This window comes from Camelus dromedarius, chromosome X (genome assembly GCF_036321535.1).
Source record: "Camelus dromedarius isolate mCamDro1 chromosome X, mCamDro1.pat, whole genome shotgun sequence".
Lineage (NCBI taxonomy): Eukaryota > Metazoa > Chordata > Mammalia > Artiodactyla > Camelidae > Camelus > Camelus dromedarius.
In genome coordinates this window covers 83652300-83679404 of record NC_087472.1, presented here as the reverse complement: position 1 = coordinate 83679404, position 27105 = coordinate 83652300, and the positions used below count along the sequence as shown (strand labels likewise).

Sequence of the window (27105 nt, the reverse complement as noted above, 5' to 3'; positions counted from 1 at the left end):
AGTCGGGAGACAAATTACTGTTTTCTATACTTAACCCTTTATAGGGCAGGTGAAGGGACTATTTCAGGCCTAATTCTCAAATGCAGCTGTATCTTTAACCCAGGGCCTAAGGAGGAACTCATGCCATGATGAAAATCTTTTCAATGAACTTAATTAGTGGCAGACTGTAAGAAGAAAGCTTACAGAGTGAAAAAAAATCCCAGCATCATGGAAGCCAATTGTTTTTAAAAGAGACACTAGCGGTAAAGTGGAACTTCTCCTGAAAGCAACTTGGAGATTAAGGATCAACCCTCTGGCCCAGAAGCAGTCACCAGAGCGAATTCTCAGGGGGGTACAGAATCCTCCCACCCGTGACCTCTGGGGTCGAGATCGCTGCCCACAGTCCCATCCTGAGAGAATGGAAACCACGAAACACCAAATACATTTCAGTTTTGCTAATTTTATGACTGTCAGGAAAGCCCTAGTGCCCGGCCCCCCTGGTAGCATCCAAGGCATACAACCAGGAAGATGCCGGGACTGACTCAGCCCTGGGCCTCTGACCAATAAACTGAGGTTAAGGACAGGGTGGAACCAGACCCGGGAATGTGGGTGTGTGCGACAGGCCCTACCAAGCCAGTGGCTGCTGGCCCTGTCTGTACTCCTGGGACTTCCCACTCACGTATTTTAAATACTGTGATTTAACGGATGCGGATGAAGAGTCCAGGTTCTTAAAAGACAACACCTCCGCGCCTCTGGGGTTTCCTGCACACCCTGAGGACCACTGCCTATGCCCCAGCAGGCCCAGACTGACAGTGAGACCGGTCACTGACCTGGTTCCATCCTGGGCGCTGCAGTTGACATCGGCGCCATATTCCAGGAGGTGACGGACAATGTTGAGCCACCCCCGGGCACAAGCCTCATGCAGGGCACAGTAACCCGCGTTGTCACGATGGTTCACGTCACAGATCTTGTTCTCCAGGCAGTACAAGACCACTTCCTGTGGGGAGAGGAGACGGGATGCCATGAGACCACCAAGCAGTGAACTCTGTAAAGGGGACCTTGCCAGAGCTTGGCAGTGCCCACTTTGAAAGGCATACATCCTTGGGTCCAAGAGCCCCACTATGGCAGGGGCAGGCGGTGGGCGTCTTGGTGAGGGGCAAGAGTGAAGAAGGGCTTGGTGATGCAGACAGCATCTTCTAGGGCCCTGCTGCCCCGGTGGCCTGGTCCTGGACAAGTTACCCGTAACTTCTCTCCAGGCCTCCATAGGGCGGCTGAGAAGACACATTCAGAGAGCAATGGAAGCCCTCAGCCCAGGGGCTCGCCTGGCTAGTACAGAGGCATCCCGGCTGCTAACATCTTAGATGACACGTTGCCAAGTGCAGAGCAGTCTCACTTGATGAGCCCATTCGGGAGGTGTCAGGGATGACAACACAAGTTTAGGTACGAGTATGGATGATGGATGCTTACAGAGAGATTAAATCAGCCGGAGAACATTCCTCAACTTAGAATAGGGATGCCCAGGTTAGCCAGGTCCTCGGGACCCCGTCAAGACCCCGAATCTGAGCCTGGCCTGCAAATGCTCCTGTTTGTTGTTAAGTTGCGTTAAAGAGAGGCTCTCTTTCTCCATCCTTAAGAAGGACATGAAATGCTTTGAACAACCTCGCCCTCTGTTTTACCTCACTCCACCCCACTCGGGCCAGAATCAATCCTATATTTTCATATTTACTGAAGTTAATGACAGGGATCTGATATAGCATATACCGCAACCTACACATTTCCAGACCCAAATAAAACAAGTCTAGCCTTCCTCCTCCTCAGAAGGTGTTCCGTGTGTCAACAGTTTGCATTAAAATCACTGTTATTAATCTTGCTTCTTTGGCGTGTTAAAATATTAATACAAACTGCTCCCAGTAAGCAGAGCAGTAATTTATTCGATGTTTTATTACCTTGATTAAGAAAGTTTTCAAACACAAAGAACAGCATTTGCCGCCAGAAAACACATTATACTGTTTTCCTCCGAGTCACGCCCAGCAGAGAGCTGTCAGGTTCTGAGCACTGGGGGTAGGCAGAGTCTGCAGGTGGCCTAACACGTGGTCCACTCGGTAAGGGGGGACAGGATGGGGTCAGGCTTCCTTGTGACAACTCTTAAGTAACTCATCTCTTAAACCTAAAGTGGGATTCATTCCAGCCACCTGTAGACATAAAATGGGCTCTGTCAAACCTTTTATGGCCTTTGGAAGACATGCCAATCAAAGGTGACCACTCATTTGGGAGCGACCTAGAACATCACTTGTGCTCACCTTGGGAACCTAACATGGCGTGCTGGTAGACCTGGCCATCTTCAGCTCCCTTCCAAAACAAGAGGACGGAGAGAGAAGGCACATCTACAAATGCATTTCTTCGTTCAGATCCTAACCTGCCAGAAAGCCCACAATCCTCTGGGCTCCCAGGCCACCTGCCCCAAGCCCTGGTATCCAGGATACCGCATGAAGCTGCTGCTCTTTTAGTGGGCCCTCAGTGGCCAGACTCGAGTGGATGGCGGCAAGCTAACGAGTTGTCTGCCCCAGCCAGGGAGAGGTCCCGTCACGTGGCTGGGGGATCAGGCCTGACCGCCACCAACTGCTGTGCATGGATCAATTTATCCAGGCCCGCGGCCTGCCTGATGTTCTATCAACTCAGGGTTTATTTGCTCTGGCAATTAGGGCCTTCACCTGGAAACCCTTATCGCTACGAGGGCTGATTTGAGGGTACCAGAAATGAAAGGACACCCAAGCTGATGGGTAAGTCAACCCTCTTCTCCTGCAAGATGGCAGCAAAGGCGGGAGGAGCCCAGCGGCCAGGTCAGACTTTCTGTCACAGGCTGTCCTAACTCAGCCATGTTACCGCTACCTACATGGTGCTTCACAGTGCTGCTCCTTCCCCTGGATGAGTGTGTCCTCTGTCATCCCACAGGAACCCAGGAGATATCAGGAAGGAAGGTAATACTGTTCACACTCAACACTGGGGGAAATTGAAGCCCAGAGAGGTGAAGCCCCAAGTTCAATTAACACGAAGTACTAGACCTCTACCTCAGGTCTTTTGGTACGCGGTCAGCTGGGAAGATTCAAAAGGCCCAAGAGGGACTCAGCTTGAGGGATACAACCTAGCTGCGTGAGCATCCTGCTGGCCCTGTCTGTTGGGGTCAAGTGGCTAGCTACACTCTCCTAGCCAGGAGGACGATGGCCTCTAAACGGACGGCAACCTCTGTCACCAAGTTAGAGAGAATGGTTAAGAGGCCGGGCAAGTCTGTCTACCCAACCCATTTCTTGGTTTATTTTCTCCGCTAGAAATGGGAGTGTTTGAAGGGCAGCCCACCCGTTCCCAAACAAAATCAAACTGTTTTTGTTGGACAATTCTCTGTTAAGCGGCTATAAGCCGAATGCCATTAACCGCAAAATGTAACCATAAAGGCCATAAACCCGACATTGTTAATTAATTAAATGCCTCATTAACTTTTTTTAAAACATGATTTATTCAATTCATAGAAAATTTAACCATCACCACTAAACGCACAAGCATGTGGTTGCACATTGGCATTTTAGCCCAAGAAACAGAAGCCTTTTTACCAGGAGGGAAAGCTTTGAGGTCTCTGGCCATGCAAGTGATCTGTTTAACGCAGATCTGAAGCCAGAGTGTGTTTCTTAACTTCAAGAACCACATTAACATGACGTAGAGCTCAGACAGCCTTTTTCCTGTACATGGTATCTTTGTGTTTAGCTAAGCAGAGAATGGCAAAGACAAAAGTTCAGGAAAACCCTCCCAAACTGTGCGTTCAAACCACACCTTTATCGGGTTAAGCAAACTGTCCTTCAATTTGAAACAATTTAAACTGCCACATTTCCTGACTGGGCCATCATCCCAACATTTAAAATTCTGCCTGACTAAATCCCAGAAAGTTGGATACAAAGTTGAAAGTGTTCATCTGGTATTCAAAACATCCAGCATCAAAACTGGTCATCTGTGCAATTTACATTTGAAGACTAAAAAGCTGTCTGACCATAAACATTCCCCAGGTTTCCGGTGCTGTCAGAGGCCAGGTAGCCTAAAAAAAAAGTATGGATCAACTGCCCCTGGGTCCAAGCCTCAGACCCACCAAACCCAAATGGAAACTTTCTTAGAGGACCAACGAGGCTCTCGAGGTCTCTGGTCCCAAAGGGAGACTGGTAGAAATGATGCTGACTTCAAAGGTGGGGCTAGGAGCCCTGCCCTCCACAGCGGGTGCAGCAGGCTGCCCTCCTGCCCTCCCCTGCTCTCATCTCCCACGTTTGCTGGAAGCAGGAGTCTATTTTCTCAACCACGACGTGTCATGAGCTGATGCTTGGCATGTGGGGTCTAGCTCGGTGCCATGTGCAACATCTATCCTGTCCTCCTAGGTGCTGCTGCTCTCAGCTCTTGGGAAACCAGCTGGGTGCCCCTCGGATTTCATCTTCAAGTAACTGCGCTAACTACCAGAAAGTTCTCTCCAGCTAATCGAGAGGTCTCCAAGAGACATGTTGATAGAAACAACAAATGTGCAAACAGCACACTCAAACAACAACCAAAAACAACCCCCCAAACTAGGCAAAGGACCAGTGCTTCCAACTTCCCACCCATGCAATCGTGCTTGGAGGGTGAGCTCACGGCGGGGGCAGTCACACCTCAAAGGGCTCAAGGCACAGGGGACAGGGGCACAGAGCTGGCCGAGGTGTGGGAACCAGAGCTCTGGGTTAGCATGGATCCTGCCACACCAGTGCTCATCCACACCTCCACACTTAGCCTGCTGAGCTGCATTTTACTGTCACCATTCAACTCCCAGAGGGCTGATGCCAGCATAAAAAAAATGCCTTTGCCCTGTGGGCTATTACATCACAATTTCAACTGACAAGTGCGGTGGGGGAGCTGCGCAGGGCAGAGGGAGTAATCTATCTCACAGAGGTTTTGAACTGTAAGGAGAGCAATTCTGATGCAAGCCTGCCTCTGCGAGTGAGGTGGGGGAGGGGTGGGCTTTGCAGCCAGATGGCCAGATTGCTACCTGCAAAAGTATCATTTAAACCCTCCTAGGCTGTTTCCTCATCTGAAAGTGGGCTAACACTAGTTATTACCACATGAAGATGTTAAAAGGGTGAAAGGAGTTACTACGGATCACACGGTCTTAGAAAGATATAAGCTATCTTTCTATCTATATTGCTCTGGCAAGATGGGCTATTGTTGTCATTGGCCAGGCTGGGTCAGGATATGGTGGTGTGGACAGTGAGTTCTGAACAAGGCTCAATCCCCTCGCCCCTCCCTCCGCATCAGCCCTTGGTTCCTCTGCCCACTCAGGTCTGCCCCACCCCCACGCTGCACAGACCTTTCCCGGCTGCTGTCCCACAGGGGCACCACTCTGCCCCAAACAGCGCAGAGCAACCCAAAACAGAGCTAGTAACTTCTCTCCCCGTTGCTAATCAGAATCCAAAAGGGCTCATTAAAATTCCCGCAGTCGCCAAGCCCTGGGTTATCTCAGATTTTATATCAGAGATAAGTGAGCGAGACTGGAGGATGCCGAAGCAGCCTACCTGCCTGAACACGAACTGAACATCAGAGGCCTTTCTTTTCACACCGCGACTGAACAAGCCACCAAAGAGCCGGCAGTGGAGTGGGGCTAACGCAAACATCCTGCTGGAACACCCAGCCCGGCCCCTCATGTTGCGGGGGCTGGGCTGAGCACCGCCCCCCGCCCCCGGCTCCAGCCCCAGCCAGCCCCAGCCAGCGTGCCCTCACCCTCAACCTCAAGGAGCAGCAGCCGGTGGATCCTGAATCCAGGGCCCCCACAGGGATGCTCACCTCGTAGCCTAGCCGGGCAGCACGCTGCAGGAGGGTCTCGCCAGCATTCTTATTGACAATAAGTCTCCGCGCTTCGGGTGGCATCGGGCGCGACTGGGTGGTCTCTGGAGGGGAGCTTGAGCGTGGCAGCTGCGAGGACTGGGAAGCTGGGAGCAACTGTTGCAAACGGTCGAAGGGCTTCTGGTCCTGCTTGGCTGGTGACAGATCATAGTCGGAACTGGGCTCGGGCCGCTTTCTGAATCTCCGGACGGTCACCTATCACATAACCAGGCAGTGCACACATTTTCAGGCCGTCTTTCCTCCACCCGCCTCTTCCCCTCCTCCCCGAGTCACAAACCTGAGCGGAGGAAAGCACTTTTTCCTTTGCTTTTCTTTGGGGAGGAAGGGGTTGCATTCTCACTAGTTGGAAACTTCACCACCACCCAGGAGCCAGGTCCCCGAGGACGGGGTAGTGCCTTTGGCGCGGGGTAGGGGAGCGGGGGGGAGAAGAGTTCAGGAAAAGGAAAGCTTTGTCCCCAGAAGCAGAGGAGCAGGCAGGCAGGATGTGCTTGCACAGGCCCAGGGGGGAGAGCAAGGAGCAAGAGTTACCTTGCCATCCGCATTCTCCACGTAGTAGTCCCCTGTCAGCGACAAGCCCCGCCTGGGCTCCTGAGGGATCAAATGCTTGGTTTTACACAGTCGCTTCCCGGATGGTTTCTCGCTGTTGTCGGTGTATTTCTGCAGCAAGGAGGTAGCCTGGCAATCCTCTTCTTCGTCTCTGCACAGCACATCTGTCTTCTGGCTTTCTTTAATTTTCTGCTGTTTGGCAGGCAGCCTTGAGGCTGGCGTGCAGCTTGGCTGAGCCTGCTTTTTGCCGCTTGCATTGGTGGATGAAAGGCTCTTCATGGGCGGAGAGCCGGAGAACACAGGCAAGCCTAAATCCAGAGGGGAGGGGGTGGGAGGGCGGGAGGCAGGGGGAGAAGAAGCAGGCGTTACACAGTTGTAGCCAGTGCGGAAAGAAAAGCCCATTGTTAGCACTGATCACTGGAGCGGCTTCAGTTTTTAAAGATATACCAATTATGTTTTCAAAGCATTAATATTTTAATTATCCCACATTCAACTGGCAAATAGGTTAACCCACGGAATGCCAAATGGCAAGTTGCTTCAAAGGGCCGGGACAAGAGGGCAGAAGCCAGCCCTTCCCTCTCAACCAGCCCCACTTCTAAGGGTCTGGGTTCCGGGGACTGGGCGACCGGGAACAGCCTGAGGCTGTCACCCCAGACTTTCCTTCCTGCCTAGCCACGGGCGGGCTGGGTGGGGAACAGCCCAGAAGTCAAGCTCCCTCCTCAAAGTACACATTCCAGAAGGAAGTGTGGAGGCCAGAAGGACCTCATGAGAGAGAACTCCCTGCCTGCCACGTGCTAGGTGGCCCTTAGGTCCCCTCCGGGCCCTTTCTCACAGACCCAGTCAGGGAGTGGCCCCCGCGTACCTTGTTCATTGTCACTGGATTTGAGGGACTCCTCCGACCAGCTTCTGTTGCCTTTGGCCTCGGTCCTTTTCCTGCCAGCTTTCTCTTCAGAGATGTTATTGCCCTGGGCTGTGACCTCAGGCTGCACGGCCTGGGTCACTTCCTTCCTGCCCTGGCGGCCAGGTTTGCTCTCTGCTGCAGACACCTGCTGCTCCCACCGTTCTCTAAGGTGCAGCAAGTGGCGTTGTTTTTTGGGATGGAGCCCTGTTAATTCAATGCACACCTTCAGGTTGGTCAGCTCACTATAATGTGGGTCTTCTAAGTGGTTAGAGGAACTGTTTGTCATTTCCCTCTCAGGCCAGTCATCTAATGGAGAAATAACTACAAATTAATCAAAAAGCCCCCTGGGGGGGGGGGAACAAACTGTCTTACACATCACTAATGGGGGTGGGGGAGGGGAGGGTGTGGTCACTGTCTCGGCTGGAGCTGGTCACCCAGTCTTGGGAAAGGGCCTATTTCTCTTTGGCCATCTTTGGGCTGGAGCTCCTGCACCTGGCTTGGGGGGCGGGGAGGTGTGAGCGGCTTCCCCCGGGGCTCCAGGGCAAGACTGGAACCCTCTACTGCTCCACCCCAGGACTTCCCCCACCGTGCCCTGCGGCCCCGAAGCCACCCCGAGCTCACCTTTGGAGACCCGCCTCCGCTTGGCTTTCAGCAGAGGGTCCTCCGGCAGCTCTTCCACAGTGGTCTCGGTGTGGCTGCTGTCACCTGAGACCTTGCGCTTTCTGTCCAGCCGGAGTGTGGGGCTGGGTGGCATGTCTGGGGCCGTCTGGTCGGCGGGGGGCTCGCTCCCAGGCGGCCTGTCCACGAAGTACTTCTCCACGGGGAGGTCTTTGTCCTCGGGGGCTTCGAAGGGGTCATGTTTGTTTCCAGCACTATACTCGCCTGGGAGGGGAGACAACCCGGAAAGGAAGGAACATAGGTCACGAAGAGCAGGCAGGGCTAGGGGAGCAGGCAGGACCCCCCCACAGGCCCAAGGTAATCTGCTCCCAACGGACCCTCCTTGGGAGACCAGGGGCCTCACACGTTGGAAGCATAGAACCCTCAGAAAGACAGTGACCCAAAGGAAGGGAAGCTGGAGAGTGAGGCGTGACGCACACTCACGGCTTCCCTTTTGCCATCTCATAGTTGGGGCAGGAGAGAAGCAAGACGAGGCATCAACATCATCTGTCTGGATGGATGTATGAGAGAACTCCCCGCCTGCCACCTCCCAGCGGGTCAACTTTGATGGCACTCACGCCCCCTTCCCACAGGGGACGGGTGACCCTGAAGCAAGAGTCAACCAAGCTAAGGCTGAACTCAAAATCTCTATGGAAACAGTTGCTGAGGTCACTGTTTTGAAATAAAAGGAATCTGATGTAATAGAAACCAAATATCCCCCAAATGTTCTCTACCCGACGGACAGCACCAACGTTCACTTGGGTCAGTCAGTGGGGGAGAGGGTGAAATGAGAGTCGGGAAAGAATGGTGGGAGGCAGGGAAGCTGGGAGAACAAGGGAAGACGAGTCTGGCAAAGCCAAAGGCAAGATTTCCTGGTGTGCACACAAGGGTCCAGAGCAATGTCAATCAAACTCAACCCAATGGCTACCAGTCCCTCTGTCCTCTTCCCACACCTGTGGGGGAGGAAGCATTTATCACTGCTCCTACTTCCTGTCTAGGAAAAAGGCCCTGGGTGATACCACGCACACCCACGGGGATGCTGGTCAACCCACCTGGCACTCCTCCGTGCGTGCCTTCCTCCACACGCAAGCATCTAAAGACGTTCTAAAGACAAGACACAGCCCCCTTCGTCAGGTGCTAACTGCTCTCACTCCAGCTCTACCTGTGCTGTGTCTGCTCCCTCCACTCAACCCAGCATCGGCTTGGGGCTTTTCCTCCAATCATCCCAGCCTAAAATCACTCTCCCCTTTGGCTTTAGCCTAAGAAATAGCTTGACTGCTTTGCTGGTTGCATATATTTCTAACACACAATGACTCTGTAATGATCACTGTGATGTTAAGGTGTTCCCCTAAGAAGATCCTGCCCATCACCGGAGGGTATGAGTTTGGTATTTCGGTAACACCGGAGCTTAGCCCCCCACAGCCATTTTGCTAGATGAAAACATGAACACGCCCCTCACATGCTGCTCCCATCCTTCCTCCTCTCCCTAGTCAACTTCAAACACCACTCCCACTTGCGCCCAGCCCGCTGGCCGCCTGATCAGCCTTCTCTTGAGGGGCATTCCCAGTACTGAGTAGCAGTCAGTTGTGGGGAGGAAGGAGCTTCACCCTGGCCTTGGCTAGCCTGTGCTCTCAATGGTGGAAAGAACCCAGCCACCTCTTCTCCAAGGGCATCCTAAGGCGGGACAGATCCCCATCTACCCTTGCCAACGAATGATGGAGTCACCGCAACCACACGGGTCTTCTGTCATGGCAGCGGGAGAAACCCCACAGCTTGCCCGAACCCCTGGCCTGTGCTTCCCAGCGATGCAGCCCAGACCACCACAAGCCCAACGAAGAGGGGGAACTCTCACTCCGGCTGCTCTGTGACCCTCTTAACTGCTCTGGCAGTAACAGCGCCACTTTACAACTCGGCCTCCTTCAGTTGTAAAGTGGGAATGTTACTACAAACCGCCTCCCGGAGGTGGGCTTCATAAACACGGGCGGGCTCAGCACAGGGACCAGCTGGAGAAATCACTTTAACCAAATGACAATAAGCCTTTCAGACCAGCTTGAATTTTTGCCCCAAACACCATTTGACTTCTCCAGTGCAATCAGCCTTCCCTGAAAGCCCCGTCCTTGGGAGGGGACCAGCGTAGAAATGTAAGGGCTATCTTAAGAACCCCCATGTCCCATTTTAAAGTTAATTTTAAAATGTGTTCTCCCTCCTCCACTTTAGGTAGCAAAGATGGTTCCATTCCAACCTGGTGATTTGAAAGCAGTGGTGACTGGGTGATGTCAGCAATGCCTTCCAGGGTCCCCATTAGGGCACAGATTAACCAGCATGTGGCCCCACCCAGAATGAGCTGCCACCTCTGCCCACATCTGATGTCTTCAACCACATTAAGAATCTGTCAACCCCCAGTGTTTCTGATTCCACTTCCAGAGATTACATATTAACCCTGTATCTGTTTACAGTTTCAAACCATCTAAAGAGGCATCTTACTCTGGGAGAAGGTTTTCTACCTAAGTTTTCACCCTCACTGCAAACTTCCTACCTAACAGTGAAACTAGTTTATATCTCACCCACCGCACCTTATGCCACAAAAGGCTGGCATCTCTTGCCCATGGAAAACCACCTAGACGACTTGAGATGACTTTATTTCTCAGGTGTTGGCAGGCAATGACTGACTGGGGAACCTCTTCCCTCTGCTCCTAAGAGCAGAAGCACCCCTACAGGACAGACTCTTCCAGCTGTCTCCTCCTGGCTTCCCATGTGCTGAAAGCTGCCTGGGTGTGGAAGGCGCCTCTTCACCAGCCGAGACTGAGAGTGTGCTGCACATGGGCCCAACATTCTCGATAGCCCCCCTCCTGCCTTGTCCCCAGGGACTCCCACGGTGTGATGTCTGTGGTTCCTCATCCTGAACTATTATCAGGAACGCTCCATGGCTGAAGTTGGGGCTCAATGAAATCACCCATAGTTTAGTTGCTTTGTTCCACGTAATGGAAGAGGACCTCGTCTGAAACTAGGTCTGTCCACCCTTTCCCCAACCCCCGAGCCTTTCAGGGCAAAGATTCCCCTCAGTAAAGGCCCCTCAAGACCTCATGTGACTTTACGCAGGCTGGTCATAACCCTGAAGAGCACCCACCCTGACTGCCCAAGATACACACAGCCACCAGCCACGGGGGAGAGGCTCCGCGTCACTTGGAGCTTCTCAGTGACTCTGTTCTAACCACGACCCACCGGATTACCCTTGAGGGCAAAGGAGATGGGGAGATAAATAGATACACGGGGATTCTAACCATCAGGCTTCGCCATCGCCACTACTTTTGGCCCTTCTAAAAGCAGGAAAGCCATGTGCTCTTGGTCACCCTGTCTAAGCAGATGTGAACGTGGCTGTTGTTTGAGGTTTAACACTTGCTCCCTGCAGCATGGTCATATGACTCACAGCATATATATCCCGTAATTTATTATGGTTGCGCCATAGCCTCACCTTCAGAAGCATCACCATGGCAACATTTACAAGTCACCGTGGCAACAAAGCACCCTCACCACTGTTGAGCCATGCCCATGATTAGGTGAGGCCTAAACAAGGTGGGAGGGTTTTTAGATGTTGGAAGGTTCCCCAGGATCAAAACTCCCTTCTCTGCAGGTTAATCATAGCACCTCCAGTAAAGGCTAACCTTGTTAAAACTTACGCCCTCTACAGAAGCAGCCCAGGGAATTTCTGTCCCAAGTTAAAAGTCATTTACAAACATCCAGGTGGCTCAGCTGGAAGAGAAGTTTTCTGAAGCCCCTTGACTGAGGTTTCTTCCAGGTCCTGGTGGGCACTGCCACCAAGCAGGTCCTAGGTCTGTCCCAGCCAACTGGTTGGCGAGGGAGACGGTCACTCTAAGTTTGAGAAGTAAGGTACCAATGTCTCCTTGTCCCTCCCCATCTTCAAATGCCCCCAAAGGATCCTAGTAATGAACTCCCAAGTTCGAGGAGCCTCCTAACACGCTTGTTGAACTTCTAAAATAAAAATTTAACTCAGTCACCCCTATGATCATAAAGAATAAGTAAAAATCCAGACCACTGTGTTTTCAAAGTTAATTCACTTTTCTTAAGCAAGTCCCTCAACAAGATGCACCCACATCAGGGCCACTGAAGCCATGCAAGCAGCACCCACCACCTTAGAAGCTCCTGGTGTCTCCAGGGGTAGAGGGCTGCCTCAGAAGTGGGGAGGCATCTTGAAGGTGTCCTGTACTCTCTAATGTGACCCCTGCCCACCCCAACTCCTCACCCCAGCTCCCACAAGCTCACAGCTTGGGTCTCAGCCACACTGACATCCATGAGAAGGACCTGAGCCCATGTGGGCTCATAACATGATGGCCCAAGGACAAGGAGGCCTGTTAATTTCCAGCTGAATGGACTGAACAACCGCCACACCCTGATCAGGAGGTGGCAGTAAGGACAATGGTTCCTTTAAGTTACCCTTCTTGACCAACTACAAACCACAAGTCCCCAAAACACTGGGGATGGTGACCCACCTCCTTGATGGCCCTGATCTTTCAAAAGGAGCCCCTCACCTTCCCCAACCCTTCTCCTGCCCTTCCTCGGGGGCCAATAATGGCTCGCTGGGCCATGTCCCGTGTGCTCTGGGAACAGACCCACGAGTCTGAGCTTGGAGGGACACAAGGAAGAGGAGCACTGGGGGAGGGCTTTCTGAATCATCTGGGGCTCAGGCCCTGCTCCCCATCAGCCACACTGATTTCTCATCTCAAGATTCAGCAGGAAAGTTGGGAAGGACACAAACTTCCCTGGGAAGAAGGCCGAGGTGAGGCCACTGAGATGTGAAGGGCAGCGGCCACCCTGGGTCTGGCCAGGTCACAGGACAAAGGGCAGGAAGACGGAGACCGGCTCCCTTCCCACCCTCCTCCTCCCATCATCCACCCGGAACAAAGAGGGACTCTCCTTCACAGGCGGATCTTCATCCTCAGAGAAGTGCCTTCCCAGGAACCTGGCCTTTCCCACTCCTACCAAGCCTCTGAGAAGCTTTCCCAAGAGCTGGTGTTATGAAGCAACTCAGGAAGGGGAGGGCTGTGTGTCACTCGTGAACGTCAGCAAGGAGAAAGGCTTTCTTGCTGCCTTTTTAACTTAAGAGCAGTCTGGACCCCTCACTTTCCCATTCCAATCCCTTGATGGGGAAGAGTTCCGAAACGTTTACTTCAGGCCCATCAAGGGTCCCCGCTCCTCGGGTAAGGGTGCCACTGACTGGCCACAGAAACCCCCTCCGGCAGGAGCAACGTAGAACCAAGCCGTCCCAGCGGGGTTCACCCAGAACCCGGGCCACAGGCCTCTGTCTGACGCCGAAGATGAGCTGGAGGTGAGGAGGGGTCCTGTGCTCTAAGCAGTGAGAAGCATGCTATCCCTGACCACGAATTTTCCTGGACTCCATGCACCTATGACCCAAGTGTCCTGGGGGTACACCAAACCTACAACGTCCAAGGGCATAGAGCTCTTACGCGCACCCACCGTCCCTGACTGTCCTGTGTCAGGAGGATTTCGCGCCCACCCTCTCCTTGACGTTCACCTAGATGCCTTAATTCACCATCACCGACGAGGTTTCTGGGGTCCGCAGCGGGCCACAAGTACGCACGTTTAAGGAAGCAGGAGCAAGACCTTCCCCGACACATCTCATTAGCCCGAGATGTCTTGAGAACAAATCCCAAAGTCGACCACAGCAGGGGAGCAGCTGTGGAGGGGACCATGGAGGGGACTGCGAGGAAAGCACTTCACATTTTGCCTCCAAAACCTAATACACCCTCTGTGTAGTGGGAAGAACGGCCTCGTTTATCCCACGCTCTAGGAGTATGTTGTCAACTCCTAATGATGGCAGACAAACCCACCACAGAAAATAATTATGACTATCTTCCTGGTGCCTTCATCAGCCCTCAGCCCATTTTAACAAAACGTCTGCCTTCGGAGGGAGAATACGAGTACTCTCCATTCCGGACCATAGGAGACTGACTGGCACCACGGAGGGCCTGGTTCCAGCTGGACAGATCGTTCCACAGCTACCAAAAATCCACCTCCGTGCCTGCTACGAACAGAACACAGACATGCTACACTTGAGGTCCTGCACTGTCTTTCCTCTGCTCTATTGGATTAGACTGCTACACTAACTACAGGACCAGCATTTCTCTGGAAAAGGAGATGTTCCCCAAGAAATCATCTTTCATAGGTGCCTCATTCCTGGATGCCACAACGGTCAAAAGGACAATCAGCCCTGCACTCTGTGGCTGGCAAAGATGACAAGAGTGGCCTGCTTCTCCGAGCAGCCACCACCCGGATGCCAGGTGGTTGAAAGCTTCCTCACGTCCGTCCCTCAGCTCCGGGAGCGTTGCCCCGTTCCAAGCGACGCGGGAGCTCGCGCGAGCCACCTGGGTTCACTTACATCTCTCACTGTCGTTCTGGTCGGCAATGGCCTCCTCCAGGGCGACCGACTTTGGCTTTTTGTCCTGACTTCCTTTCAGCCTTTCCCAGTCGGCGGGGCTGAATTTGCACACCTCGGAGTCTTTGGTTGCGGGGTGGCCGCCTTCTCGCTCTTTCATCTCCAACTCTGAGAAGCGCATCATTGCACGCTAGAAAGAGAACGGAGACGGAAAAAAAAAAACACACACCTTACCATCAAAGCTATTTCACTAGCCTTACCTTAAAGGAAAGTATTCTCAGAGAAAAGTTTGCCCAAAACCAACCACAATTTATGATACAACTGAGATATTTTAAAACTTAACGATAAAAAATGTGAGTGTCTATATGTAAGTAGTCACACACTCTTTATTCATAAAGCCATAACGTATATAGAGATATACACGGTGTGTATGTACAACCGTACATACACTGTGGCAGAGAGACAGACATTCTCTTTTGAAGGTAAATAAACAAAACAAAAACACAACGCAAAGAAAGCAAAACAAAAACACAACAGAAAAGAAAACAAATGCACAATGAATAAAGACGACCATGGCCCACAAACTTCCCTTTGTATATTTGGAAATGAAATTTAACTCAAAAGGTTTATGGAAGATTCTAGTAATAAAAATTTGAAGAACTGACCTCACAGTAAGCAGCGGGTAGACATAAAATACTGTCCTCTTGTAATCCTTCCATCTATGTAATTAAAATGGGCACTCAATGGATCATTTAGATAACTTCATCCATTTTTATAAGCATAAACCAATTTTTTTCTTAACATTGCAAAACAATTTGGCTTTATTTATCTTTTAATTAAAAGTAAAATATCTTAAGGAAATTCCTATACAACATCTATCATTCACTAGCAAGTTAAATACATACTCTATCCCTTTAAGCGAGTTTTTTTTTTTTGGTGGAAAAAAAAAATCGCATGAATCCCAGACATGCGGCTGCTACACACCTCCACCAAGTATCAACGTAAGGCATTCTAAGCAGCGCTTTTAGGTATATTTGTTAACGTACAGTAATGGCAGAGAAATCAAAGCAATTGATAGGTAAATGTCATGCAGTCTTTAGACATCCTTCGCAATAATTAAAACTTCCATTATCAGCATTTGAGTGGAGTTTACTTTAAAAAATCTACAGAATAACTTGAAATATCCACTCACATCCCCTTACTGGACACATTTCATACATTTAAATTACCATTAGCTTCATTAACCAAAACCTGCCCAGTGTCCTGCCCTACCATACCCCCCCAAAGTCCTCTTCACACATTTAAAAAAAAAAAAAAAACTGACAACTGGTCAAGTTCCTGAAATTCGGGTCGGGGGGCTCACCTGCAAAGCCCGCTGCTCCCGGCTGAGCTGACTGGAATCTGCGTACAGTTCGGTAGTGACGCACTTGAACCGGTCACCCACGTAACCAGCGGAGTTGGCGATTCTCTTTGCCAGCTTAGATGGCTTTGGCTTCAGAACTTTGCCATCGTTTGACTCTGACTCGTCAGCTCCCTCTTTGGTATAGGTGGGGGTGACGTCCACACTCGGGGGAGCACTGCCCACACAAAATGGTTTGGGATCCTCTTGGGTTTTCCCAAAAGTGACAGCAGGACCATCGCTCCCCAGGGTTGGCTCCAGGAACGGAGTGGAGACTGGAATTGCCAGGTTCTCCTTGTTGGTTCCCGCTGGAACATTCTCCTTGCTTAAGCTGAAGACTGACTGGCTCGGAGCCTGTTTGAAGGTATAGGCTTCGTGGAAGTCACTGATGCGTCCCAACTCCTCTCTCAGGGCGATGAAATCCCGGTGCGGCTGCAGGGCTGGGTCGGTCGGGGGTTTGGTGGGCTCAGCGCTCTGGCCGACACTCTCAGTTGCGAAGCCGGGTTTGGACACGTTAGGGTCGGTTTTCGTATCTGGCTCCTCTCGGAGAAGGTCTACATAGACAAGCTTGTCGCTCTTGACGACAGTTTTCCCTTGATTCCAGCTGGGGCTGGGCTTTAGGTTCTTGTCCGCTGGGACTTCCGGATGCAACTTGGTGCTGCTAGCCTCCAGCACCTCGGAAAACCGGTTCCGGAGGGTTGGGTCCTCGTAGCGGGCCCTCTCGTGGGACCGGGATCTCCTCTCCGGTTTCTCCTCTTTAGCGATCTCTATGGGCGTGTGAGGTATCAACATGGGGTGCACCATGCCCAACCCCAGCGCGTCCTGGTAGGTCACGAACTCCGGCCGGCCCGTGGGCAGCCCGTAGGGCAGTCCAGGCTTTGGGGCAAGGTGCCCAGGAAAGAGACTGCCATTGGGCAACAACACTGGGTGAGGGTAGACAGGGCCTTTGCCGTGTAAGGAGAGGGGACTTATAGCAATGCCCTCGGGCGCTGGGTAAGGGAGGTAACTCCTGGGGTAGGGGATCGGTGGGGACCTGAACGCCTCGTTTGGAGACAGAAATATTGAGCTTGGCGGGAGGCCATTCTCATTTGCTTTGAAGCTCGGCTCCGGGTTGCTGGCTTTGGCGCCCTTGCTGCTGGTGCTGCCGCTGTGCTTGGCAGGCGTGGTCGGGGGCTGGCCCACGTGCTGGATGACGGACGGCGTGGTGTCCACGGAGCTCCTGCTGGTCTTGCTGCCATCTGCGTTGGCATTTGGGGCCGGCGACGCGGAGGCCGGACGGCCGGCGCTAGACACCGACCCTGAAACGTTAGTGACCACGGCATCTGCGGCGCCCATGCGGGGACACGAAGAGCTGCGCTGCTGCGGGAGGGCCCAGTCCAAGGCCTTGTTTTTCAGGGGCAGGCCTTTGCCGTTGTTCTCTTCGTTGGGACTCGGCCCGGGCACCACCCAGGACGAGGGAGCCGTGCTAATGATCTCAGATCTATAGATAGCACAGCCATTTCCTGGAGGAGATAGAGTTTCTTTCGGAATCTCACTTCCGGAGAGCACTAAGCCACTTCCAGCTCTGCTGTGCACCAGGACTGTGGGGGCCATCTTTTTCACGTGCTCAGCTTTGGAAGCATCTACACCCACCACTTTCGAAGACAAATCTAGCGGCTTATCGGTGACGTCTTTGGTAACCGTCTGCTTCTCTAACAGAGGAGGTGAGCTGCCATCTTTTCTGTCTTGACCCGCTGCTTTCCGGGTGTGCCCAGGAACTGGCTGGGCACTTTCGGCTCCTTCGGGAGCTTTCGGATACTTGCCGCTGCAGAGCCTGGCTGCGGGGAACTCGCTGCTGACCGTCATGTATGGCTTCGACAGGGTGACGGAGGGCGAGGTGGAGACCCTGGCGTAGTGCTTGTGGAATTCGGAGTAGGTGTCCGCAGCAGGCTGGGAGGGAAGGTGGACGCGGGGTGAAGGCCTAGGCGAGGGGGGCAACAGGAGAGCCGTGTCCCCCGGCAGGCCGCTGGTGACCGCCTTGGCAGAGGGCACCCTAGGCTGCTTACTGTTCTGGATGTGGGGATATGCATGGGAGTCAACCGGGTTCCCAGGGCTGACGCCCATCTTCCAGGGCAGGCTTTTGTCTGTGCAGTGGACCAGAGGTGGGATGGCTGGGGAGGCCGAAGGTGTCGAGAGCCTCATGGGCGAAGCCAGGGACGACGGGATGTGGGGACTGACGTAGTGAGGCGGCGGCAGGTAGAGAAATCGCTCCCCATTGGTGCAGACCGGAGAATACAGCGGCTGGGCCAAGCTGTAGGACTGCTGAGGTAGCAAAGCCTTGTACATGTTCAGGGAATACTTATTTGGCGAGTCAAGGAAAGGGTAGATGGCTGGCGTGGCACCTTCCATGTAAGGATTGACCCAGGGCAGCCGCAGGTAACTAGCACCATTGATGTTGAGAGGGCTCTGTTTGTCACTGGCAGGCCTGTCCAAGCCCAGTGTTTCTGCCGTGGGGACAGCACTTTTTTGTATCCCGGGTGGCGTTTTATATATAGCACTGAAGCCATTTGGGGGTTTTCCAGAGACAGCGGAGGCCTCCACTGTCTCAGGCGTATTCGGTTTGAACTGCATCTCTGGATTTCTTTCAGAAAACCCCAGACCACCTAGAGTGGTCGTGGCAGCCTCCCGACCTTTCTCTGAGCCCAGTCCACACAAGCTAGAATAGACGATGTTTCCAGGGACACGCAACCCCTCCCGGATCAGGCCGGTGCGGTCCATGCTCAGTGCGGCCAGGCCATCGATCCGATGGGCCGCAGTCGCGTCCACCTTCACAGAAGAAGAACATGGGTGTTACGGAGGACACGCCTTCAAAGTAGCCCATCCCAAAGAGACACCACAGACTAGGCTCAACGTGACTGACATCAGCCCCAACGTCTGAGTAGAAAGGGTTAAAAAAGGATTCACAAGCTCTGTGGCCCCCTCCCTCTTTATCCAGAACCCTCTGCTGCCTGCCTTCTCACCTTTGTTCAACTAGTATCCTCAAAGCACAGAAAACGTTGATCCCTTTAGACTTGAGGCCCCTGCTTTCATTCAGTCATCTATTAACTCTGGAAAATCCACCTTCACAGCAAAAATTCTTGGCTACAACTGAGGTGGCACCAACTGCACTGTTCTCAGCACCACCCTCGTGGGGTACCCGGGGTGAGGCGGGTGGAGGCGGGGCGATGTGCACTGTGCTTTTCGGGGTGTAGAGAGGCATTATTTAACATAACAAAAAACAATCTTCAGGGGCTCAGCAAGGAACGGAGGACTTGAGCTGTCTCATTCCTACATCAATAAAGAGGCCATGGGTCAAACTGTAGTTGCGTCTTTTGACTTCTCCTCCCTGGTGTCTCAAGACAGCTCTCATTTGATATTTTACTGGGAAGGTAAACCCTAAGGGTCTATTGGAGGCTGGAAATTTATCCGGCTAGGAGCACTGATATGGCACGTAGCTTATCGAAGAAAAGGCAGCAAGTATCGCACCAGTCGCTAGAGGACGCAGACAGAAATGGCGAGCCAGGAGGAAACTAGGGGAGGCCTCATCCTGGAGCCTAGGCTTTCTACTCAGCCCTGCCTTGAAACACCGCCCCCGGCCCCTCAAAGGCCCTTTAATGGTATGCAGATGAATGTACGATTGATTACAGATCACTGATATTCAGATAGCACATCAACAGAAGCCATTAATCTCTTACCACGTTGTGGTTCAAGGGATTTTCTTCCCTTAGTTCCAGTCTGGCCTTTGAAGCGTCACCATCATTTACGGGAATTTTCCTATTTAAAAGGACACACCAACTTCACGAAAGCATTCTTCACTTAATCCATCTTTCATAGACTGCCCCAGAACAGACCAGTTTCTATTCCCATTTTTCCAATTGCCCTTAAAAAAAAAAATTCCTCCCCCATGGCCCATATTAAAAGTTGTCCCCAAATGGTGATCCTAGTGGACTGGGAAAAACGAAGCAAAGGCAGGGCAATGGGGATGTGGAATCACAAATGTCCCTGAGTTGGGTGGGCAAGACAGAAAATCAGGCACAAACACCTGTCCCTCACAATCTTCTCTCTAGAGAAGCTGAGCAGGCTAGTCTGGGCTCAGCTGTCCAAGCCAACCCTTATAAGCTCTACCTAAGAACAGACATTAAGCAGTACAATGGCCAAAGCCAGGGGGAGGACCTCACGGCTAAAGTCTATGGGCTGGCCACATCAATCACTTCTGTGTTACCCAAGAGGACAGGCTTTCAAAACTTTCCCCCAAAGTTAAAGACCATGTCCTATGAAACTGGTTTCCATGGTGATAATGAAGCCATATTTGACTGCCTTTATCAAAATGCTGGGGGATACACACTAGTATCATACGCATGTCAGCTGCTCCAGGCTCCAGAGGAAGCCGCACATCTGTGCCAGGCTGCTGCGGCTGCCCTGGGACTTGTTATCAGAGAGCATCGATAAAGAAAGTGCTTGGTGCCAACTTCCAAATCCCCAGGATAAAATTGCTGACAAGCGGCGGAGGAAAGTTTCATCATTACCCCAAAGAGCAGCTTCAATTATCTACTGCTTAGCTACTTCTACCCCACACTCCAAAATTACTGATTAGGAAGCATAACAGAGCTGTCGGGTGACTGAAACCAGGAGCCAATGGCCTCGCCGAACAGGCGGCAGAGGACAGGGAGAAACCCTGGGCTTAAACGAAGTGAAGGGTGGCGATCTCCTCATTTATTACTGAGCAAACTATTTGTTTTAAAAGCACATCGAATGCCGATCCACCTGGGCCCACACTTCTGACATTTAGAGTTAAAGCAGCATATAGACTGGGATTAATTCTCCTTCATAAATATGAAATAATAAATTAAGGACGAAAGTGCACTGAAAGGCCGCTTTAGGGGCTAATCTCTTAAAGGGCGGCAATGCTTCGCTGAGCCGGGTTGCCTGTTAAAACTGTAAATCAAGGGCCGCCAGCTAGGCGGGAGAGCTCTCTCCCCCACCCCCTTTGGGCTCACTCTGGCTGTGAGGTGAGGGGGCCCTGCTCAGGAGCAGGGCGGGGGCGGGGGACGCGTGGGGGCGGGGAGGACCCGCTCTCTCTCCAGGCCACAGCCGGACAGGCGCATTCACCTGTCTTCGCTGATCCCACACATGCGGACCCTCTCGCTGTTCATCCAGCTGTGAACGTTCCCATACAGGGGGGTTGCTGAAAGCATGTCGTCTTCTTGGATGGCAGCTTCTCTTCAAGCGTCTAGTCTGTTTAAAAAAAAAAAAAATCCCAGGCGGTTGAATAAAGAAGAGCCAAACAGGGAAGGAGAGAAAGTCTTTCTAGGCAATTCGTACAGAATGTAGACTCGGGAAGGCAGATCCTGCTCGATGTTCTACAGATGTCCCGGAGCACAGGAACACACCTGACCCAGAGGAGGGGTGGGGGATGTAACTTCCCTGGCAGGAGGTGCTGGAGACAGGGAGAGGGTTCAAGCACCATGGGCCACACCAGCCAAGGTACCGTACCTATTGACCCCACCTGCCATCCTCCCTTCCCCATCCCCAGCCTTTGGCAAACACACTTGGATTGGAAGCAAGCGGAAGGTGCCAGATCCCAGGGAATCCCACACTGATTCTTCATGGGGCTGAAAGGATGGGGATGGGGGGGTGGGGATATGGCATAAAAGGCACAACAGTCCGGTGTGGTGGCCCAAACTGCAATTCATTTTCAGGGCTGGATTCCCAGGGCTGTGGTGTGTCCAACTTCCAGAGCAAGGGTTAAACAGAGTCAGTGGGCTGGTGAGCCACCCCACCCAAGCCCTAGATTAGATTAAGCCCCCAACCGGGGTGGTTTTGCCTGGGTGGTTTGGCCTGGGAGCTGCAGGGGGAGGCGGCTGAGTAATTCAATGACGCCCGCTCGCTGGGGACAAGAAATCATTAGCGAGCGCAGAAGTCTTAGCAGCCCAGGCTGCCGGGCTGCGAGCCACTGGCACGCGGGGAGCAGGCAAAAGCCACCCCTTTTCTCCCCAACGAGAGGGGGGTGGGGAAGGCTGCCAAGGCAGAGGGAAGAGCACCTCTCCCCGCTTGCCCTCCTTACCTTCTTTGCCCCCCACCCCCACCCACATCACATTCTAGTTTGCTGCATGAGTGAAGGGTCAGGACAAGCTGCATTTTATTAACAGGATTATCACGGCGCGTGATTTATCCTCGTGCAGGATTTTAATTGCTCTTTGGAGGTTGAGCCGTTTCTTTTGACTGCGCTTCAGCCCATATCCTGCTGTTAAATGCTGGGTTAATAAGTAGGGGAGCCTTTAATGCCTGGGACCGATGGCCCTCAGCAATTCCCCCGCTCACCCGACTCCCTTGTCCCGGGGCCCCTGACCACGGCTTCTTTACACAGGGACCCAAACCCGAGTGTGAAATCACTGGTGTGCAGATCAGATCATCGGGGGAACTTTTCTTTCTCCTCCCTCACACACCCACCCACACAGTTTCCGAAAGCCCAAATGTTCCCTAAGTCGACACATTTCCTTTGTTAGCAGGAAAAAATATGCAAATGCTTGCTTTTACACTTTAGTGCATGGAGATGACTGCCAGGTCGGTTGGGTGGGAGCCACCAGGTCCGGGGACTCTGGGGACTCTTTTTGCGAGAGCGACTCGGAGTGGGGGTGGGGGAGCACCCGAGACCCGAATCCCAAGGCCAGGCTATCTTTCCACATTTCTTTGTCCTAACTCAGGCTTTTGTCCACCAGCATCCCCCATCGGCCCCTATACATAGAACACCGTCTGTTAATCAAGAGCCACGCGCGCAGACACACCGCGCACAGTTCGAGCTCAACAATGAAGCTGGGGGAGAGGCAGAGGCAGAAACCTCCCAGCTGGGTCAGGTCTGCTGGACTTCTGAAGAAGCTGTTTCACTAGGAAGCGTCCCTGTCTTCAGACACACGGGCATTTCCAGTGGGCTGGCCAGAGCGCCCTGAAAAGACGGACTCGGGTGTCGAGGGAGGTTCTGCTGGGGCCTGGGGGCCGTTCTTCCCTGTCCCGAATACACAGATCAAGCTGGGGGAAGGACACCACTGGCCCAGGGCTGACCACAAGGCACATTTAACAGTGTCCCCTCTCTAACCGCTGCCACCCCTTCTAACAAAAGGAAGACACTCAGGGAGGCCTCATCTAGAAGGGCGAGCAACATTCCTGGGCCCAAGTGTCCTGGGCATGGGTGCAGAGCTAGGACTGCACCAGGCCATCCCCTCTCAGGGGGGAAATTAGGACATGATGAAATATGGACATTACGCCAGAAGCCAAGGGTCACTCCATCAAACCTCTAAGACAGGGATAAGGGGAGACAAGATGTGTGTGCCCATGAAGCCCCAATCTTCTGATGCCCCAATCTTCAAATCTTAAAACAAGCTGCCTCCTACACGCCTCCTTTAGTTGTCAGTTTGGGACAAGGACCTCTGAGCACCTGACTAAGGAAATAGGAAGGCTGCTGCTTCATTCACCCTACTGAACCTCCCTCTCCCACAAAGGGCTTTTTTTAAGAAAGGGCGGCCTGAACTTAGCTGATAGGTGAATGCAGTTTAGAGACGCTTGGGAGCACAGGGTGCTTTGAAAGCCTCTCCCCCCTTTCCAGGGCTGGCCCAGTGGGGTTTTCAATATTAATGTCGCACAGATAAATGACACCCAGTGCCAGAATGAAGTATTCTTACATGCACAGGGTCAGATGGAGGGTTGAGGCCCAGAGTGTGGTCCAGTGTCATGGGGGTGGGGGCAAGGGACCGGGCTAGCCAGGAAGAAGCAAGGGGAGGAGGGGCAAGGCACAGTGTCGGACGATGATCCTGCTGACTTACACCTACACCTACACCTACACCTACACACACACACACACACACACACACACTTATAATCTTTAGCTGCCCCATGAACTTTTTGTGAACTGTTTAAAAGTGGAGGTCTGTTGAACAAACAGCGGCGCCACTGCCAGCCATAATTTCATTGCAACAAGCTAAAGACTTTTAACTCTTCAAGCTCCTGGTCAAAGATGGAGCTGACTAGAAAGGGCCAATGAGCAAGGGCCCTGGCTGGTGGGAGGCCATCCTCCAGAGTGACAGCCCAAATCAGCAGGAACACCCTCATCCCGCACAAAGGCCAGACTGCTCACACCCCGCCACCACTGAAGAATGGGGACCCCTCCCTCCATCTATCTGGGATATAGAATGAACTAAGGGGGTCTTGGGGGTAAGTAAGGGACACAGAGACTGAGAGGCAGAGACCCAGCCATGCTCACTTCGCTCCACTTCTAGAAGCTGCTGTTGAAATAGTTGGAATCTTTTTTTTTTTTAAACCTCTGAGGGAAAGTTCTTCAAAAGTGACTCTCTGACCCTTGGCTGTGGGTCACGGTGAGGAGGGCAAATGATGTGATTTAGATGACAAACAGAGCGGGCGCTTTGCTGCTATATAAGAGGCTGCCCTTATTTCTCAACCATCCCCCCCTCCTTTTCTTCCACACGCAGGCTATGCTTCTGGAAGTGCCAAGAAGTGTGAAGTCAGTCATGAAAAGCACTTTACAAGCACCAACCTGTTTCCAGGGTGAGCTGCTAAGCTACACCTTGGCTCTGGGTTTTAACCCTTTTCCCCAGTAGTGGAGAGAAGGGGGCAAGGATGTGGGACAGGGATGAACAGGGAAGATGGCTGAGAGACAAGTGTCAGCCGAGGAGACGGAGTGTCTGAAGAACAGAGAGGAACTGTAGTGGCTGCCCTCTGAACACCCAGTTCCGGAGAGAGACTCAGCTTGCAAAATGCCAACACCCCGAGTGGTCTCCAGCTTCCAGTCTGGCCGTAACTGCAAGCACAGGAGAGCTTGGGTCTCCCTTGACAGACCTGGGCAGTCATCTGCTCTGGAAGCCAAGAGTTATGATTAGCATCCGAGCTTGGCCTGGACACTGGGGAGAAGAGCCTGATTGGCAGAAAGAGGTCAGAGGGATCAAGATTAGGAGCTGTCACCTCAACCTTGGCATCCCTGAGAGGGGGCCCTTTGGCCCTCTGTGAAAAGACACAAGGGGGGCACACGGGCCCCCGAGCTGTACCCACCACCACTGCTCTGTCGATTCCTGCCATGAGGACACCATCGTGGACCAAGGAAAGGGAGGACGTTTGTCTTTTTTCTTTCAAGGAGATGTCCCTGGGCAGACAAGGAACAGCAGGTTGAAAAGGAAGGCGCAGTGGCTGTGAGAGGCTGGCGGGAGTGGAGCAAGGGGAGGTAGCACCAGGCCACTCTTGGCACTCCTCCTTCTCTCCACCCCGGCTCTTCCTGGCACCAGGCCACTTTCCGCTGCCTCCACCCTGGAGGCGGCCGATCGGTTCAAGTCTGCACATCGCGCTTGTCAAGCGGCACCAACAAAATGGAAAGCATCGCCACTGAACCATCCCAACTTCACACAACGCACAAATCTGATCCGTGCTCCTTCCTAGAGCCTCGCTCGCTAGGCACTCCTTGCCCCATCAGGCAGTTATCTAGCTAGTGGCCAAGAAGCTCCCGAATGCCGGGCGGACATCAGGGATCCTGGCCATTGTGCCACGTACTGGGGTCCTCTGTAGGCTGGCGACCTCCCTCACTGCACAGCTGGCTCTCCTTGGAGAACATGCGAGAACGTGGTCACCCCAGCCTCCCAGCTCCCACCCTCACCCACAGCATGTCTCTGGGCAGGTGGCCGAATCCTTTCAACTTTGGTCTCTTCATCTATAAATATTTGGCAATGTGTTTCCAGAGGATTAAACCGCACTATGGACTTGAGCTCTGCCTGGCAATAGCTGGTGCAGGCCACGTTTAACCCCTTTAAACCGCATCTGACTCCACCAAGTCTACTGTGTAACAAACAGACCCCAGAATCTGCTGCATAGTTTCTTTGTGGCAACAGGAAGGTTGAGGCAAGGACACAGAGGGGGCCAGGGAGGGGTGAACTTTGGCAGTGTGTCTTTCATGGAAGCCCAAAGCTCACTAAGCAGAGACCCTTTCTAAGGTGGCTCCAAGCACAGACTGAGTTGCCCACCAGCACTTCTCTACTGGTGTCAAGGAAGAGAGTGGTGAAGAAGTTCCTAGTTTTGGATGGGGGTGCTGCATGGGGGTAGGAGATGAGAAAAAAGCAGTCTAGAATGTGCAGCATTGGGGCAGGTCCTCCTGGGATGCTTTCCCTAGTGTGTGCAGCAGTGGGGAGAGGGGGACCCCCAAGGCTGCCCCCAGGTCTGGACAGGGCCACAGGCTTCCTGGGGTATGGCTGAGGGAGGTAACTAGATGGGTGCTGAAATGGGTTGTGGGGTTTGGAGGAGCGATCCAGCCTGCCCAGGCACTGTCTCTTGGCACACTCCAAGTCACAGCCATAACCTCTGGGGGCATCCCCACCCATGTTCCAAGTTTTGCTGCAGAGCTGCAGTGGGGTGGGGGTGGAGGGGTAAGAGAAGCAGACGAGAAACGGGAAACTCGAGGGCAGCCAGAACCTTTCCTGCCTCCGGCCTCCTCCCAGTTAGCCTGGATGGAGCAGAGCTACTCAGGTCAGGAGTGAACTTGGCCCCACAGCGGCAGTAGGCGGTGGCGAGTGGGGGAGGGGCACCCCTCCCCCGCCTCAGCCCTGAGCCTGATCAAAACAAAGGGATTTTTCTCTCCCACCACGTACACCCGTGCAGCGCCTAGCCCCTCCTCGCCCTCCTCGCGGGGGTCGCGCCCCCGCACACACCCGCGCGCCCTCGCTCCCGCCCGACCTTCCAGGAACTCCAGCTCTCTCCGCCATCCTCCGACCCTAGTTCACCCTTCCCGCGCCGCTCTTCTGTGCTCCCCCTTCCCAAGCGCCGGCCATTGAATCTCTAGCAAAAAAACAACTTCCAGGTGGGCGCACGGAGAACCTGGGATATGCAGCCGAGCCCACCCAGGGAATAGGCACTTGCAGACCCCTCCCAGCCATTGTCCTGGGCTCCTTTCGGCGGGACTCGACTTGGTGCTGCTCTCTGTGACCCTCGCCCTCCCCGTAAAGATGCAAGCCAAGTGTAGCCAACTGTAAAACGGGGGGGAGGGGACTCGGGGAAAGGGAGAGCAGCAGCAAGGATGACCCGGAGAGCCGCTGCCCAACCCGGGCTGCCCGCCAGGCACCCCCTTTCCCACAGGCAGAGCCACGGCCCGAGGTCAGCTCATGGACCAACCCCAGACACTTCTTCTCCCCTGACTCCATGCCTGAGCTTTTATTCCCTTCACGGTTATGCCACACACAACCACATGTGTATCCAAGAGGGGGCCTCATTTGGAAGCTGGTGTCCCTCAACAGGAGGCAGCCCAGG

At 53.1% G+C, this 27105-nt stretch overlaps 1 protein-coding gene across 12 annotated transcripts in view; it reads right to left on the bottom strand.

Annotated features, from left to right (window-relative positions):
- BCOR (BCL6 corepressor) overlaps positions 1–27105 on the bottom strand; it is a 113635-nt gene that overhangs the window by 5628 nt on the left and 80902 nt on the right. For 6 of the 12 annotated variants that reach the window (XM_064483279.1, XM_064483277.1, XM_064483276.1 and 3 more), the window contains exons 2-11: positions 20923–21048; positions 19509–19587; positions 15760–18600; positions 15062–15115; positions 14400–14586; positions 7949–8209; positions 7289–7633; positions 6409–6734; positions 5821–6075; positions 810–976 (exon numbers count right to left, since the gene is read on the bottom strand). In XM_064483279.1, coding sequence (XP_064339349.1) covers positions 810–976; positions 5821–6075; positions 6409–6734; positions 7289–7633; positions 7949–8209; positions 14400–14586; positions 15062–15115; positions 15760–18600; positions 19509–19587; positions 20923–21008 — 4601 coding nt within the window. In that variant the 5' untranslated portion in view covers positions 21009–21048. The remainder of the gene's footprint in view (positions 1–809; positions 977–5820; positions 6076–6408; positions 6735–7288; positions 7634–7948; positions 8210–14399; positions 14587–15061; positions 15116–15759; positions 18601–19508; positions 19588–20922; positions 21049–27105) is intronic. The other 6 variants (XM_064483283.1, XM_064483286.1, XM_064483281.1 and 3 more) reach the window with 3 other exon arrangements.